At 43.7% G+C, this 18525-nt stretch overlaps 1 protein-coding gene across 1 annotated transcript in view; it reads left to right on the forward strand.

Moving 5' to 3' along the window:
• LOC125427405 (cytosolic phospholipase A2 epsilon-like) overlaps window positions 1–7673 on the forward strand; it is a 35824-nt gene extending 28151 nt beyond the window's left edge. Inside the window, exons 12-14 of the mRNA XM_048486765.1 lie at window positions 2140–2306; window positions 3756–3942; window positions 6055–7673. Coding sequence (XP_048342722.1) covers window positions 2140–2306; window positions 3756–3942; window positions 6055–6275 — 575 coding nt within the window. The 3' untranslated portion in view covers window positions 6276–7673. The remainder of the gene's footprint in view (window positions 1–2139; window positions 2307–3755; window positions 3943–6054) is intronic.
• Window positions 7674–18525: the final 10852 nt, after the last annotated feature.

Here is an 18525-nt window from a genome sequence, read left to right on the forward strand (position 1 = left end):
CATCAGGGCAAATCTTGCATAGAATCTGGAATAATGTATAGAAACCTTTTGTTCTCTCAGAAATCCCCATAGCCTCCCCTTTTCCAGCTTTTATCTCTCCTTCTAGGATTGCCAAACTCCACATCAAGCCTGCAGAGGGATGTACTAAAAGGAAAGACAGGCTTGTCCATTGGAAACAATAGGGGAGTCTGGAAGGCTGATTTGAAATAATGTTAATCAGGACTGCCAGTTGACTTGCATGGGCTCCGTTGAAATACATTACAGCCCAAAACAGGTGGGAAAAAAAGTGGAATGGATTTCCACTAAGATCTCTGGACCCATATAGACTATCCTGACAATGGAATGACAGCCCCTACAATGGAGTGACAGTCCTAAGGAACAGAATCTCTGCTCTGGCTTTGCAATGACAGATCGCACACTGGAATGACAACCCCTGGGAACAGAATCTGTCCTCTGGCAGTAGAAAGACAGGTCGTAGATTAGTGTGACAGCACTAGGGAACAGAATATGTGAACTGGGACTGGAATGACAGGTCACAGACTGGAATGAAATACTGTACATTTTAATTAATATTTCTGGAAGTTGTGCAGTTATCTCCAAAACAGTTCTGTCTCAGAAGTTATCTTGCCTGTCGCTTCCCCTTTTTTCTTAAAAATGCACGAGGGTGATGTGAGCCATCTCCTTGGTTGTCAAATATCAACATTGGAACCAAAATGCTGCAATGGCATTTCCCTTTTCAACATCCATGTTAACTCACTAGGGGGCAGTGCCTAATAGTAAGTGTCCTTTGTTGGGCCTGAAACATAAAAGTCTAGGTTTGGTTCATAGATCTGGTTCATAGAAAGATTGATTGGCTAAGTGGGATTCTTTACGCAGCTACATTGTTGGTTTAATAATCAGAATTTCTTAGACAGATGTGGCCTTTCCTGTATTTGTTTGTTTAATACATGCATACCCCCATCTCCATTTTTTTTATAAATGTATACCCTGTTTTTCTTTTCTGTATTTGAAAATTTCTGGAGACTTGGAGGTGGGGGCTGGGATTTGGGAAGGGGATTTGGGAAGGGGAAGCCCTCAGCAGGGTATAATGCTAGAGTTTGCCCTCCAAAGCAGACATATCCTAAATGAGAACACATCTCTTTAGTCTGGAGATCAGGTAAAATTCTGTGAGATCTTGGGGTCCCACCTATAGGCTAGCAATGCTAAATCCAAGTCAAGACCTTAAAGCTGGCATAAAACTCAGAAGAGCTTTCTAAAATAGTAAAGGACTAAAAGCAGGATGACTGATAAAATTCACAAAGAAGGGGAATTCAAAAGGTTTGGTCCAAGAGGCAATTACATGTGCAAACTAAGTCTGTCACTGGTTGTGGTGGGTTTTCCGGGCTGTGTTGCCATGGTCTGGTGGTCCACCAGACCACAGCCACACAGCCCACAAAAACCCACCACAACCAATTGAATCTCGCTGTGAAAGCCTTCGACAATACATCAAGTCTGTCACGGTTGAACATACTAGAGAACCACCAGATGGTTCTGGGAAATAAAGCTTTATTATTATGCCGGCTGGAAAAACAGGGCTCATGCCCACTAGGTTGTTCTAAAAGCAAAGCATCTATACACTTTTATAAGGCTATGAATATGCTATTCCATATAAGGTTATTCACAACCATGTCACAAACTCATTGGTTTTTGTCTCTCATATACCGTTAACATTACTACACATGTTAGAGACTTTCTTCACCATGCTGTAACTATCTGTGGCACGTATCTGTGTATGTGATAGTCTCACTTAACTCTTATGGGTTCCTAGAAAGCAAAGATTATAGAAGCCAATTGCTCATTATCTATTAGCTCTTATCCACGTCACTTTTCTCCAGTTAGCATTTATGCTGATTTGTTGCCCCAGGTAAGTTCTTGGATTGCTCAGATGATGAGCCGGACCTATATTTGTAACCAGGATTTTTTTGCTACCTTAAAGGCTAATACATAGCATTCGTTTTCATGGGCTAGAGCGAATTTTCTCAAATAACAAAGTAAACAACAGACCAAGTAGATCAAGTTAAATGCACATAAGCAACATACAGCAGTTTTCAATTTATTCTGTTCCACTTATAATAGTGTCTACTCTGGTCTGCATTTTAGATACTGTTCTAGATTCTTCACCTAACCAGCTGACCCAAACTGAAGAATACTTATCTCTAGAAGATACTGGATTCTTTATCAGTACTAGTTCAGCACCTCTGCTGAGACCAGAAAGAAAGGTGGATGTTATTCTGCATCTAAATTACAGTGCGGGATTACAAACAAGGGTGAGAAATTTGCCTTTTTCTTCGCTGTTCATCCTCTCAGTAGTCATTTAACATGGCAATCATAATGTATGCTACTGTCCCCTAGACTCTGCATCCTTTCTTCCCATTGCTACATATGAGACAATAACAGTCCTGGGGGAAGAGAAGAACAGGAACTAGAAACTTGAGATCTAGAGAAGGGGAAACAGAGATAAGAACAAGGTGGGTAGAGGAAATAACGTGGGAAGAACATGTCTGAGAGGAAATAGCTGAACCAGAGGCAAGTGTTCTTTCTATGAATCCTTTTGTAGCATTGACTGAATTGCTGTGATGTCACAGAATGTTCTGGAGGCCTGCACAAAGTTAAGAGGAATTTCCTATAAGACTCCTGTGTCACCTTAATAGTTAGTTTTGATAGGGAAAAAAACCATGCACAGACATCACATGAAACTATGATTTTATTAAATGAGCTATAATCAGTGTAATTATCTGAATGCACCCACTCCCCTAACTATGGTAACTTTGATGTCATCAAAGCAGGATTTGAAACTAGGATCTGAGGTTGATTTGTTAACCACATGTAGTCTTGACTAATTGCAGACATCTTAGCATAATCCTGGGCTGACCTTGTCTTTTTCTTCTGTGGCACCCTCCCAAGCTACAAATGGAAGGCAATGAAACCAACATTTGTCAAAACTAAGTAGAATATGTGATGTGAATCTCAGTGGTGATTATTATATCCCACTTCTTATATATGCAGAGTTTGCGCAATAAAGAGGCAAAGGCAGTTGCTTACTGTAAATAAAGTTTACTAACTATAAAATAGGGAAGGGCAAACTTAGATACAAAACAAGAAAATAGCTCCATTAGCTAGCTTCTGCTTGGCTATCACATGGCTAATAAGCTACTAGAGAGAGCAGAGAGTGAACAAAGGGTATATACCTATTGCCTACATGCACACCTGCATATATCTCATGCTGTGTCTAATGACCAATAGGGGTCAATTACCTGGTCACTGACTTCTGACCTCACTAATTAGCATGCACAACATTAACTCCCTCATTACTGGATTGTGTGACTGGCACTTGCCAAATACCAACAATATGTGATTAATCTTGATCTGAATCTTAATGTTAAAATCATAATTAAAATAAACCATTCATGTCATAACTGAACTGAGCCACTCTATGCACCATGAGCATGTGTTGTCTTGGTGGGAAAGTATACAGAGAAGTGACAAATGATAAATTTAAAATAGACCTTTCCACAAAGATTTCCATTTGTTCTAGTTTTTTGAAGTCTAGTTTCAGATTACTTAATTCTAGGTTAGCATTTCCTTACAACTATTATTTGCAATGAGTGTGATTGTTCAGTCTTCTTTTACATCATGTCTCCTACCTAAAGTCCATTGCTGTTGGATTTGGCAATATAATCCTCATATTCTTATCTGCATTCTATTTGTTCATGTAGAACCTGGAGCAGTCATGCAAATACTACGCAAAGCAAGGAATCCCATTTCCCAAGGTTGCACTAAGTGAAGAGGACAAGAAAAATCTTAAGGAATGTTATTTATTTGAAGATGCAGAGAATACAGAAGCACCCATAGTATTATTTTTTCCACAAATTAATGACACGTTTCACTATTATAGTTCACCTGGTATGCTGTCAATTATTATTATTATTATTATTTCATTGCTGTTGTTGTTGCACCACCACAGTAAATGATGACGTACGAAGTGGCATAACAAAAAAAAGGCAGGTACCTGCTTGAGATGCTTACAGTGGAAGCCGGGGGTTCCCAATCATATTGAGCCTATGAATACTTTTAGAACCTTATGAACAGTGAGTCACTACTACCACAAAACAGTTGTCACAGAGAACAACCACAAAATGGCTGCCATGGAAATGGGGAAGACAGGCCATTGTGTTGACCAGGAGATTTTCTGGGATGGGCCAGCCCAATGGCAGAAGGGCTGCCCCTGATCTTGGCACAGTGTATGGGAGGCACTCACATGAGAAAGGGGAGGGGATGTCTACCCAGCACTCATCCTGTGTGGGCAAGGCAGTGCCTCCCCCGTTTCCTTGCAAGGCTCACTTGCACAGGAAGCAGTGCCTCACTGGCTGTCATGTGGCATTGACACAGCCCCTTTACCTCAAGGGCAGAAGGTGGTACTTGAATAAGGCCCCTTCTGCACATGCAGAATAATGCACTTTCAATCTACTTTCAGTGCACCTTGCAGCTGGATTTTACTGTGCAGAATAGCAAAACCCACTTTCAAACAATTGTGAAAGTGGATTGAAAGTGCATCATTCTGCATGTACTGAAGAGGCCAGAGTCTTGCAGAAATTGCTTGGTTCACATCATGTGAGGGGCAGGTGTTGCTTGTCTGGCCATGTGCAACTCACCTGGTGAAGGGGAGGTGGTGCCCATTCAGCTGGGCAACCATCTGCCTCCCTTTCCCTTCTTCTTTTGGGTGGGTGGGAACAAGGTGAGATAGGGGCTGGGGACCCAAATTGCTTCTTTCTCCTGTCCTCCTTTTGGGTGGGAAGGATATGGCCTGGGCAATATGTTAGGTATGACCCTTTTCCAGGAGATTAAAAGCCATTGGTTCTGTAATGGAAGCAGGAATTTAATTGCTCCTTGAGATGGGGGAAAGCCAGGCTTTTCTGTATGAAGAATTGTTGCTTTGTTAAAGCAGCGTGGGTTCCATGAAACCCATCAGCTTACATAATGGCACCCATAGTCACATTTGTTTGTTTATATATTTATACCATGCTTTTCTCCCCACCAAGGACCCCAGGCAACTTACATCTCCCCCATCTTCCATTTTATCCTCACAACATCAACCCTGTGAAGTAGGTTAGTCTGAGAGAATGTCACTGTCCCAAAATCAGCCAGTGAATTTCCATAGCAGAGTGTGGATTTAAGTGAAATTAATCAGATATTTTCTTATGAACATCAAGATCAACCTATGCACTAAAGAAAGCCCATATTTTTGTTCCTCTTGCCTTGAACCCCATATGGGGTCACCACAAGGCAGGTGTGATTAGAGGGCACTTTCTACCAGCACATTGGCCCAGCTCCTTATGGGTCATTATTTTCTTCCTGTCATTCCCAGGAAGAGATACTCTCTGGTATCCCCATGTTTCTGTTCTCTTCAAGGTGTCTCATTTCTGCCAGGGCTCTGCTGTGTCTTCAGACTCTACATCAGAGTCCTCAGCATCCAGGGACTGGATCATGACAGTGGTGAGGTTCAGCAGTGCCCACCTTCTTCAAACTCCCATGTACAGCAGCACTGAGGCAATGCAGTTTCCGCTCTTCACATACCTGGGTAGAGTAGGAGACCACAACCTGCCATTCTCACCTTCAAGTGCAGCTGCAAGGGAAGGGGAAAGAGGGCCATCCCCCCCCACCCCCGACAACACACTACCTGAGGGAGGGAGGAAAAGAAAAGGCTCCCCACAGATATCCACTGATACTGGGGTGTGATTCCAGGGTAGATATTGTTTTGGCAGACCCAGATATTACAGGGACAAAGGAGGTGGCAAGATGTGGGAGTCCCAAAGACTATGCTCATTGGGTGCAAGAACATTTAGAATTTCAGCTTTAAAAGTGTCTTCCATTAAGCAAGGCAATTTCTCAACAACAAAAACCCCTACACAAATTCCCAGATATTTCTGTGTGTGTTTATGTAGTCTTTGGAATCTTTATAAATGACCTTGGATTCTTCCAATCCCATTCTTACATCTTATCACAATGTTTTCCTAGGTGTAAAACGCTCTGAAACAGAAATGGAAGATGGCAGAGTTGATCTCTCTAGTAAGTCTTCTCCGTATTCAACATATTCAATGACATTTGAACCTGAAGAGTTTGATCAGCTGGTGAAATTGAGCGAATACAATATTTTGAATAACCAACACCTAATCTTGCAAGGATTGAGCTCAGCAGTAGAACGGAAAAAGAATGCAAAAAATAATACCGTTTTCTGAGCATTGTGATGCATAAAATGAGAGTGTGGGATTTGGGTCAAATTTCTCTGATGACTGTTCATAAGTCTATTTGAATTCTTCTTCAGTCTAAACAATGAGCTGTAACTGATTAAGCCAAGTCCTTAATAGCACACTGTGAGATCAGTTTCTTCTGAAATTTTAATATTTCTATGAACAAATGGTTTCATATGTCAGACACTTGAAATCTTGACATCAGCTATTCTGATTTCCCCATTTTGTTTATTGCTATTTCTAGTACTAGCAGGATTAGTTCATGGAAAGCAGTGGTCCTCATATGAATCCAGTGATGTAGGCAGGGCAGTCTGGGATGTTAAAACAACTCAGGAGCAAGTTTGATCAAGCCGTCCCTGCAGTGTGGCAAGAGCCATTCGACTGGTGATGTACAAGAGAAGAGGTGAACTGTTGTCATCACTGGTCTGTGTTGAGCGGCCCGTGAACTATGGCTAACACTGCTGAGACGTGGCTTGGTTTTCTTCCGGCCACATACTGACTCACAGAGCAGCAGCCCATCAAAAACTTTCCCAATGTCTCTGCCTCTAAATACCCCTGGAGCAATAGGTATCTACTGTTGGTTTGCATCTGTTATTATAGGGAAGGAAACCATGCAGTCTGTCATGTGCTCTCTAAGAATTAATGCTGTGATTGAATCAAATAGTTTTGAAAATATCAAAAAGTGACCAAGAGTACAAGGTCACAAATACAATATACCAAGCATCAGAAAATTTAGCAAACATAAATAGGGATAAACAGGCACAATTCCACTCCAAATGTTGTCTCTGAAGTGATTAGCCAGATAACTTGCTGTGCCACCATGGACACTTGCCATGGCAGGAAAATGACATAAGTAAAGAGGGCAGCACAGGTTGTCATTCATTTACCTTGCTATCTTCTGGAAGTGGCTTTATTTCTCCCTCAATAATATCACTGGTTTGGTTACTTAGCTGCTTCACCACCACCAGTCCTCTAAGAGGTATAGGTCACTCTCCACTGCAAAAAAAACTGGACAGTCAAACAACACAGGAAATTGAACTATCCCTCTGAAGAAAGTTTTGCAGTGTATGTCTAGTACTATAGTTACTTTATAACAGGCTAATGAAGGGGAGCTCATGGGCTATATTCACCCCATAATAGGTGGTGTTGAAGGGAAGCAAATACAAACATGCAGGAAAGCCTAGGTAGTTAATTCTGGTAAAAGTCGAAAACTCACACTGCTGAAATTGTTCAGATTGTGACTTCTGAAGTGGTAGAACTGCATGTCCAAAGCCACTCTGAGTAGATTTTTAATACTAAATTGCTGACAGCAGCCTGTGCATTGAAATAATTCCTTGACTGTTGCTGTATAGGTTTGCTGATTAATAATATATTATTTTTATCAGAGTCAAGAGAAAATATGTCTATTCATATTATTTTTGCAACATAAATAAAATAAAACGTTTAATTTTATAACAGAGTGTATGTCACTATTTTGTGTCTGAAATTGGGCCAAGTTGGTATCCGGAAAGGAAGTATGTCACCAGGATCTCCAAAGCAACTCTGACATGGCCTCTAGCAGAGGTGGGATCCAACCAGTTCTCACCTCTTCTCTAGAAGTGGTTACTGATTTTTTCTGAGTGCCGAGAAGGGGTTACTAGAGCAACCTCCCTGCCCAATATGGACTGGAGGTGCGTGTGTGCGGCGGCGCCACTGTTTGAATCCCACCACCATCGGAACCTGTTATTGACTGTCAGTCACAAGCCTTTATTGGCATAAAATAAACATACAAAATCAGCATGTACCGCCTACTATCATTACAATTATATACTAAAATACTAAATACTAAAAGATATACATGGTCCTTCTGTAACTATAGGACATTCCTTCAGCTAAGTTAACTCACTTAAACGTCATCGGATACTGACAGAAGCTAGAAAAATTACTGCTGGCTATATGTGGTCATAATACATAGACATTGGTTGGTATTCATCTAGACTTACGTCTATTATTGTTAGCAGAAATTTTGCTACATTCTCACACACTGGGATCCATGTTGTTCAAAAGCATAGGTATCTTAAGCGCATCAGTTAGATTGTTATACAGAAATGGGATAAGTGCAGATTGTGACATTCTGATTTTTGCAAACCTTACACAATGAAAGAGGGTATGATCGAAAGGCTCCACCTGGACCCATATTGCATGGACATAGCCTCCCTCTGTTTATCAATTTGTTGATATTCGCCATAGAGAAGCATAGAAGGCATTAGATTGAATCTGACCAAGGTTAAAGCACTACTTAACTTAGGGTTGGTGAACCACTGTAAACAATTGGCCATGTGTCCTTGTTCACCTCGGAATAAGCAGGGTCAGGGGAACATCGCTTCAAAGAGCTGTTATCATATCCTCGACACTCTGTTCTAATAGCTTAGTTTTCAAGCAGCTATATGCTTCTAGATAGGGAAAGAGGACTAACGACTCAATGAAAAAGCCAAGAGTGTTGATTTTTCCCTCAACTAGTTTCAGCCACCCAGAATTTGCATAGTCGAAAGCACATTACAACAAACGGAGTGATCCTGCAATAGTGGATAATGTGAGCCAGTATCTGACAAGTTCTCAACAGGCTATCGCGGTGGGTGATATGATATTTCTGTCTCGAAGTTCTAAACATAGGGCTGCATATGAAGCACAATTTGGTAAGCCCATAATTTGTGGAAGAAACGGGACTGGGCTGTGCTTTATATTTTGTTTATAGCTCCGGATCCAAATAGGTGCTCCATAGAGTGGTTTTCATCTGCCAAACACCTCACGCAGATATACCGGCGTTCATGAAATGTCGAACCAGTTAACTTGTTCTATGGGTCTGTTATTGATGGTCCATGTATGACTAGGGGGTCTTCTAGCGAAGACCATTATTTTGGTTTTTTCATAGTTAATTATTTATTTATTTATTTATTTTATATATTCGGTTTATAGACCGCCCTCCCCCTAAGGGCTCAGGGCGGTGAACAACATGGATAGAGCACAATATATCAAATTGACTTAAAATTCATTAAATTAATTAATACAAGCTCTAAAGATAAAATATAAACCTTCCCCATTAAAACGCAGCATTAAAATAATAATATGAGATGGTAACCCACTGTTCCTCAACCCCAAAAGGGCGCAGGGTTTAGTGATGTTATCAGAAGAGGGGGGAACAGGGAAGGAGGGGGCCCTCATCAACGGGCTGGCCTCCCCAAAGGCTCATGAACAACAGTTCAGTCTTACAGGCCCCATGAACTCAGCACTCGCGAGGGTCCGGACAGGTGGTGCCTGGTTCAGCTGGGGCCAGAGCTCGTGAAGGCTCTGGCCCTGCAGAGGCCCGACATTGAGGGGCCAGGGATCACCAGCAGGCGTTGGCCTCCCAGCCAACGCAGAGGCCGGTTCGACATATGGGGTAAGACGTCCCCAAGAGGCACGGGAGGTCCCAGGCCACCTAAAGGCCTTAAAGGTTAATAACACCAGCACCTTGAAAGTGATTCGGTATTCTACTGGTAGCCAGTGCAAGCTGCTGAGCACAGGAGTTATATGTTCTCGCGATGGCACTTCCTGTAAGCATACGAGCTGCACTTGACCATTTTAATTCGACCGTTTAAGGAAGGTCTGCCAGATGAAGTTGCAATAGTCTAACCTGAGGTGACCGCTGCATGGACCACAGTGGCCAGGTCAGCTTGAGAGCGAGAGGGGCCAGCCAGCCGGGCCTGGCGGAGATGGAAAAATGCTAATTCGAGGTTATAAGGAGGCCACCCGGTCTCCATTGAAAGAGAGATCTAATCCAGGTGGACTTCAGGTCGCGAACAGAGGGACTGCGCCAATACAGTCCCCTCCCACACTGGCGGCTGGAAATCCTCCCCCCTCATTACCACCTGCAGCCCGGCAAAAGTCTCCGCTCTTTGCTGGATTCAGTTTCAACCTGCTCTGTTTCAACCAACCAGCCACCGCCTCCAAACAATGCTGGCAGAGCTGCAGGCTTACGCCGCTTCCCTCCATCGAACAGAATGAGCTGAGCTGTCATCGGGCATATTGATGGCATCGCCAGCCCAAGCCCCACCAACTGAGCAAGGGGTCGATATAGATGATAAAGAATAATAGTGGGGAACAACAGCTCTGAGGGTACACACCACAATGAAGTGAGCACCTCCTCCGAAGCTCGGGTCCCCACACCACACCCCAGCGAGTCCGTCCCGAGGAACGAGGGCAATCCATTTAAGGAGAAAATTTCGCGACCTCGAAGCCGCTAGGCGGTGGGTAACAAAGGTCGCGTGATGCGATCACGCGTCAAACGCTTCGCGGTCAGATCTAGTAATTAACAGCGCCGATCCGGCCGGGTCCAAGCTGTAAGCGGAGCTGATCTGTGACGGCTAATTTGAGAACAGTCTCCCGGCCCCATGCCCAGCACCGAAACCTGACTGAAAAGGGATCAAAGCCGATGTGTCCTCCAGGAAACCTCGGTTAAGTTGCTCCAACATCATTCTCTCAATTACCTTCCCCAGAAGCTTGAAAAGATTCGGAGACGGGCGGTAATTGAAAGCCAGATCAACCGGATCTAACGATGGTCTTTTCAAGAGTGGGCGGACCACTGCCTCCTCTTCAACCCACCAGGGAAAACTCCTTGCTCAAAGGGAGCTATTGATGATACTCAACAGGTGGGGTCGTGAATCTCACCTGGCATGCTTTGCACAAGCCGTGAGGGGCACGGATCCAGAGAGGACAGGTAGTAGGCCTAACAGCAGCCAGGGCCACAAGGTCAACAGCTGCAAGCCCAGAGCAGGAGAACTGGGTCAAACACGACCAGAAGACGGCAAGGGAGCCTCCAGTTCACGGTATTGTCTCTAAAGTGGCAGGAAGGTCTCATGAGGAGCAACATGACTTTATCTGCAAAAAAGCTCATAAATGCCTCACAGCTAAAGCGCCAATTGACGAATTTGTAGACCCCTCAGACAATGAGGTCAAAGACCCAATAATAATGCGGGTTTTACACCAGTGCTAGCGAGAGCTTAGCAGACGCAGCGAGGGAGGAGGAGAAAAAAGACCGCTTTTAAGCCTCGCCGTGCAAAGCCACCTCATAGGCTTTCATAAACGCCCTATAAGATGTTCGTTAAGCTTCCGCGAGCTTTCACGAAGCCTCCACACTCGCTCTAGTCGCTCTAAGTTCCGCTTCATACGGGCGAAGCTCCTCAGTATATTAAGGAGCCAGTCATGAGCCGGGGCGTAGAGGGACGCCCGGGCTTTAACTTCCTCGATGGCATCGGCACGCGGAATTCCAGTCTTCCACTAGCTCATCGTAGGTGCCGGTGGGTTCAGAGTCCGCGCCAGAGCATTCAGGAATCCAACAGGATCCATAAGTTCTCCGCTGGCGGCAAAAAATCCGCCTGGCCGCCTAGAGCAGAGGTTGTTGTGGCACGCCCAACCTAACCTTCAGAAGAACGCATAATGGCTGCGATTCATGGCACTCTCTATCAATAGAGTGATATGACCATATTAACCCCTCAATTCAAGACCAAGTCCAGTGTGTGTGTCCAGCCTCGCGAGTGGGGCCAGAGTTAACTAAGGAGAGGCCCAGTGCTGCCATGGATAACACTGTGGTCCGCAGCCACACGCGACATGGCCGGCGCATCGACATGGACATTGAAGTCCCCAGAACAATAAGCCTGCAACCGCAACGCCCAGTCCAGTCCACCACCTCCAGCAGCCAGCGCGGTAGGCTGTCACAATTCTGGTGCTTAGGCTTAACACCGGGTACACCAGGAGAACAGCCAACCTCTCCTGGCCAAATCCACTCTAGGCCAACACACTCCAAGCCATCGATCTCCGGGACTGGGGCTGTTCCTAAAAGGATAGCATCAATGATGAACATTGCCCACGCCTCCCCGCCCCGTTCGAAGTGACTGGTGCACGCCTTGAAACCTGGGGGTGAGACCTGCGCCTCAAGGCTCACGGTCCCCCCTTCACGCACCCAGGTCTCGGTGATGCAAGCCAGGTCCATCTGCAGGTCCCCGAGAAAATCCCGGAGAACTGTGGTCTTATTATTTATGGACCTGCAGTCCATTATTTATGGACCTGAATTACCAGTTCGTTCCTCTTACAATATTCAGCACAGCAATTTAAGAGACGAGTGAGACCAACTTTAGTGTGGGAAAGAAGAAGCGGTAGATCGCCAGCATAGCTGCAACGCGGGCACGTTTAGTGCTTAGTTTGGGAACATGCCCATTGGCCAGCCTTCTGGAGGGTTGGTACCAGATCACTAAGGAATATGATATTGAACAAAGTGGGGGCCAATGTACAGCCTTGTTTGACCCCTCTGGTTGTGATGATGATATTTTCTGTGAGGTAGGTCCTTTGTTGTGGCTCTTATTCTGCAGCTAGTAGCAGCGTGTAGCTGTTTCTTTATAAGAAACCAGTAGTCTGGGGTCCATGTGTAACTGGCGTCAATTTTCTCCACAGTAGGGCTCTATAGATATGGAGTCAAATGCCCCTTTTAAATCCAGGAAGGCTGCAAACAGCTTCACGGTTATTATGAGTTATACTTTTGTTAGCTGGCGATGCTAAACCGTTACATGATCCGCAGTGTTGATTTATTTTAGGTGAATCCAATTTGCTCCATCCTATTACTTCTAGTTTGCTTGACCCAATCTTCCACTCTTGGCGCGAGTAGTTTTGCATATAGTTTTGCCAATTACAGATACAGGCTTATAGGACTATAGTCGAAGGATTAGTAATATCACCCTCCTTTTGTAGATTGGGACAACTATAGACGCCAGCCACATCTTTGGGATCGCGGCCCGCATATTTACATGGGTAAATAAAGGAAGCCAGAGCTGTAGCCCACCACTTCGAGGGTGAGGATTTAAAGCATTTCTGGTATTATTACATCAGGACCTGGGGCCTGCCCAAGCTTTTCAAACCACTATCGTTTTACTCTCACTTCTTGAGGGATTAACCTCAGGCCAATCTGGTAGCTCCTCTGGTATTGAAGTGGAATCAGGGTTATTCCGTGTTGAGCTAGCATTGAACAGATTAGAAAAAAATAACTGAACCATCGGTCTAGTGAAATATGGGGCAACATGGATACTCGCACGCTTGGGCCTTCTATTTATGATCTGCCAGAATTGCTTAATGTTACCATTAAAGTGGTGGCTTGATATAGTTGTTCCTGCACTGCTGTTCGAATTGATTTTTTCGTTTCCATTGTACCATAATTTGAAAATCCTTTTCAGTTGGGTTATGTATTGTTGAGTAGCTTTTCCTCACGCAATTGTAGCTGCAACTTCTATATGAATAATCTATTAAGTTGTTAAAATTCAATACAGTAGCTTATCAAAACCATTCTCTATGACCGCTACAGCCTTTAGATTTGGTCGAGAGACGCTTGAAGTTCCCCTGCTAAATTTGAAACTAATTGTTGGGCGATGCATTCCACGCTCTGGTGTGTCAGCTCAGGACATATTCTCTTTTAATTTATTAAATGTAAAAGAGCTTAAGTAGTGTTTCTAGCAGCTGCTGTCACCTGAGGGTGCATCATGTTGATTTTCTGATGCCTAAAGTTGGTGGGGTCCTCTATGTTGGTCTTTACCTCAAAATGAAAAAAAAGTTACATTGAGTGGAAGATGATCACTTAGCACAAGTCCCCAACAGCTAAAAGATGTGGACACACTGGTGTAGATAAGGGGATATTAAGATGTAATCGATCACGCTTAGCACCGAGCTTAGTTTACCAAGGATAAAGCTATCTGCATTCCTATAGCACTTGAGGTCCGCGTTTAACCATAATTTGTTAGAATTTGATGGCAAATTTGGATTAACTGAATTCCTGCCGCGATTCAACAGAGAGTCCTTTGAGGAAGCTAAGAGCTGGGGTTAGAAGAAGCTGCAATGAGAATCATCCTCCTGATTCAAATGGGCCAAAGTGGTAGAAAGGTCCGTACCCACTCTGGCTGCTAAAATCACCTACCAGGATCACCTCCGTAGATGGTTGTTTATTTCTAAATTTTTTCTACAAAATGATGATATCCTACTCCATGTGTTGATTAAGGAGTCTTGTGTCAATCCAGCTTATCAGGTATATACAAAGTTCACTATAATCAATGTGAAGAGCTTCCCCCTCTACCAAAACAGCCTGTGTGCAAAGAGGGGGGGACATGAGTCGAGAGGAGTTGCTTTGATGCTGTTGGCTACAAATAGTGAAAGTCCTCCGTGAATAATCCACCAAACTTGGATACTAACTTGTAGCAGGAAGAGAGTATTGTTGGTAGCCATTTAAAGGCAAGCTCTGAATTGACCAAGTTTCTTGTAAGGCTATAAACGCAGAATTCCCTTTGTAGATAAGTGAGGAAATCACGACATCGCGATTTCTTGATCCATCCGCTATATTCACCACGAGATGAGGGAAATCACATCTCTTCTCTGACTTGGATTTGGAGATACTTCCCCCCATGCTGTGTTGGTCCCAGATTGGCTAAGAGATTTTGATAAGGGTTGGCGTCACTGAGATTGGTCTATGGTTGTAATTTCGTGGTCATTTTGGGACCACACATCCAATACAACTTGTAGCCCAATCCGGGTCTGGCATGGAGGTATGTGTATCTGAAGCCGTGGAAGAATAGTCAATTATAATCTCTTTGGTGGGGCTTGGCTGAGTTGTATTATCCAAGAAGCTCTTAAATGCATGTATTTCAATCGGTACTTGAATGGAAATCCCAGATGATCTGTTATTATCTATAACCTGATCTGTCTTCTGAGACGTAGTAACCTCCTTTGACAGAGGGGGAACCTGTTATTAAAAATTTTTGATCCCACCACTGGCCTCTAGCCATTTGAGGCTAGACAGAGAACATTGCAGAGATAAGCATGGCTTGGTGGAAAAGTACTAGAATAACTTGTCTTTGACTTCTGGTTTGACCATCACATGGAAAAACGCCAGAGATGGACAAAATTTTTCCACCTGACACTTCATCCCCACAAACCACAGAATGAAGAACAGGACAGCCTATTCACTCCCTCTGTATCACATCATTCCACCACCACCCTGAGCCCCCTGTGCTCTTGCACTACCGAATTGCATGACTCATCAAATGCCAGTGGTGCTGTAATGGAGACACAGAGACACCCCCCCCCCATGCACTGCAATCAATACAACTCTCCTCAGACCATCCCACCCCCATGTGAGTGGTACAAAGCAGCCAGCAAAGTGCATGAGTGGGAAGGGAGTAAGGGCTTTAAAGGGGTGACTGTGTCAGCGGTGACCTGGAAACCATGAAAACTCCTAGTGAACCTCATTAACACACACAGATAAAGAGCGGCCGTGAATCAGCGTGGCCGCAGTTGCTGCCCAGGATGGGCAGGAAGGAGTCCCCAGCTTCAGCCCGTATAAGGGCAGGCAGGTGTCGCAGCACTCGCCCCTCGACATCATCAAAAAGCGGCCGACCAGAGCCTATAAAATGCCAGGCTGGCCTTTGTGCCAGCATGTGATCAGGCCAGCCAGTGACTTGCCTGCCCACCTCTCCCTATGGAACTTTGGATTTGTTAATGCATGCTTCTTTGTCATAGCCATTTGCGGTTTGGTGCATGGATATTGATCTGAAAGGGCCAGGGGAGGGGAGCTAGGGAGCTACCCCCTATTGGTAAGGAATGCTACAGCAAGAGGCCGACCGTCCAGCTGAGCATCACATTAGGGCAAAGCTACAGCAAGAGGCAGACCGCCCAGCTGAGCTTCACAGCAGAGCGAAGCTGCAGTAATAGGCCGACCGACTGCCGGAGCTCCACGGCAGCATCCCAGATCAATTCAAAATCCCATGCTGCACCTCACACTTCTACTTGTATAATAAACGGTGGCTATGGCCAATTAATTTACCCCAGCCAGGAGTGTAGTGTGGTTATTGGATTGAAGGGCCTCGACCAAGGGTGGTCCCGCCCTCAGACGACAACAGCAAGTGCAGGTGTGACCTTGGCACCAGCCAGCCGATGCCAGGTGAGGCAAGAGCCAGGCCTGAAATTTAGTCACATACCAAGGAGTTTTGCTCTCCCACTGAAGTGCTCCCTCTGAGATGCCACTCTGTGCATTTCCCCCTGCCAGAGTGAAACACTGAGCATTCTAAGTATGCATGTCAGAGAACTCAAAGACAGAATCCTATGCTATGCACTGTACCATCTGAGCTAACTCAGTGCTGGAGAGGTTATAATTGGGTATGGGATATGGGTTTGGATATCCCTGGGGAGGGATATGATTTTGGATGCAATCATGGGATTCATCCTGTGTTATGCTGGGGGCTGGGGGCAAGACCACACCTGAGGGGGGCATTTTGCTTTTTCAGTTGCAATGGTGCTTATGCACTGCACTTTATTTTTCACTGGCAGAATTTTACACCAGTTCTAGGGAGCATTCCTAAGCTGAAGTATCTTAGGGAGACAACTAACTCCTGCCATGCCCCTGAGTCAGTTCCTTCCCCTGCTGGTACAGAGGATTGGGCTGCTGTTATTCTGGCAGAGCCCTATGGCATTGCCTTGCTGGTGGTTGGTAGCAGCATGTACATTTTCAGTTACCAGACCATCTTATTCTGTCAATCTCTTACACCTCACCCACCTCACTTTCCCTTGCATCCTGATCCCATAATTCTCTTGGCTCTCTGGTACTCCTCCAGTTTGTCTTTCTGGGATGCCCTGTTTCCCAAGTGTTGATGCTTTCTGCACTTCACTCCAAGACCACTTTTTCCCTCACTGTCAAGATATTCATCCACATTCTACCTTCTTTCATATTCTTTCCCCCAGCATCCTAACTCTCTCCATTCTCTTCCTTACCCATCCCTGTTCCTTGATTGATAATCAAGCCAGTTTTGTATTACAGAGCGAGCGAGCGAGCGAGAGAGAGAGAGAGAGAGAGAGAGAGAGAGAGAGAGAGAGATTCATTTGAAACATATATATTTATTTATTTTTATTTATTGTTTCGATTTATAAACCGCCCCATCCCCTGGGGGCTTTGGGTGCTGCCTTTCCACCCAAAACAGAGTCCCCATGGTGGCAAACATTAAAACACTGAAACGAGAGAGATATTTTATGAATACAAATGCATCTAAAGTAATTAGAAATACAACAGCCTTAGTAGTAAGCTGATGTCTCAAAATATATAATACTAATTACATGTCACTCATTTGTTAGTAAATCAATTTTATCTGTTTATAAATCTGAAAACACTGCTGTTAATCAGTGTAGTGTATTGCCACATGTCTTATTTAATGGAAGAAAAGCCAGAGTGCTTTAATATAAAGTGCCCTGACCTGCACCTTGGACAAAAGGTCACTACAGATGTGGCCATTGCTCCTTATGTCATCAATCTACGAAAATTATCATAGACCCACATACCCAGTTTAAATGGTATGTCTCCCAGATCTCAAACTGCAACAGAAACAAATGTGTGTACATTCTAAAATGCACTTGTGAATGCATTTATATTGGGATGACCACAAGATCCTTGAGAATCAGACTCCTAGAACATTGTAGCAATATCAGACCGCAAAACGAGGAGGCACCACTCGTTCAACATTTTATTCTAGCACAACACACACAGAGAGATTTCACTTTTGCAGTATTATATCATTGTAACCATATAGGAGAGAGAGAACTAGATATTAAGAAACATCTTTTACAGTGGGAAGCCCGCTGGATATACAGATTCAAGATACAGGTAATGGTCTAAATAAAGATCTGGATTTGTCATATTATCTCTAATTTTGAAGGCCAGTTCAACCAGATTTCAATAATTCAAAGTGTATACTTTGAATTTTTGATGGAAAGTGCTCACAGGATGTAACTAGTAGTAATCAACATGAGTCATATAGAATACATATATACTGTATATTGAATGTGATGGATGTTACACAGAACCAGTATTGTCTGTATGGGAAAATGCACCATTTCTGGGAACTATTTGAGCATGAATTAGTACAGCAAATTATTGAAGGGATATTTGATGATATAATTTTTAAAGCATTTCTAAAATCTTATTTATAAATAAGTCCTAAATTTATTAGACCAATTTATATATATATAATCCTTTTTAATAATCCTTTTTAAAATTACAATATTTAGATATAGATAAGCATTTCATAAATTATTTTTGGATATTACTTATATAGATCCTAACTTCAATAAACTAATATTCATTACTAATTTTAAAACTGGAATAAGATATTATTACTAATAACTTTTTAAAATTTTGCTAAAT

Source organism: Sphaerodactylus townsendi, linkage group LG02 (genome assembly GCF_021028975.2).
Source record: "Sphaerodactylus townsendi isolate TG3544 linkage group LG02, MPM_Stown_v2.3, whole genome shotgun sequence".
In the NCBI taxonomy this organism is placed as follows: domain Eukaryota; kingdom Metazoa; phylum Chordata; class Lepidosauria; order Squamata; family Sphaerodactylidae; genus Sphaerodactylus; species Sphaerodactylus townsendi.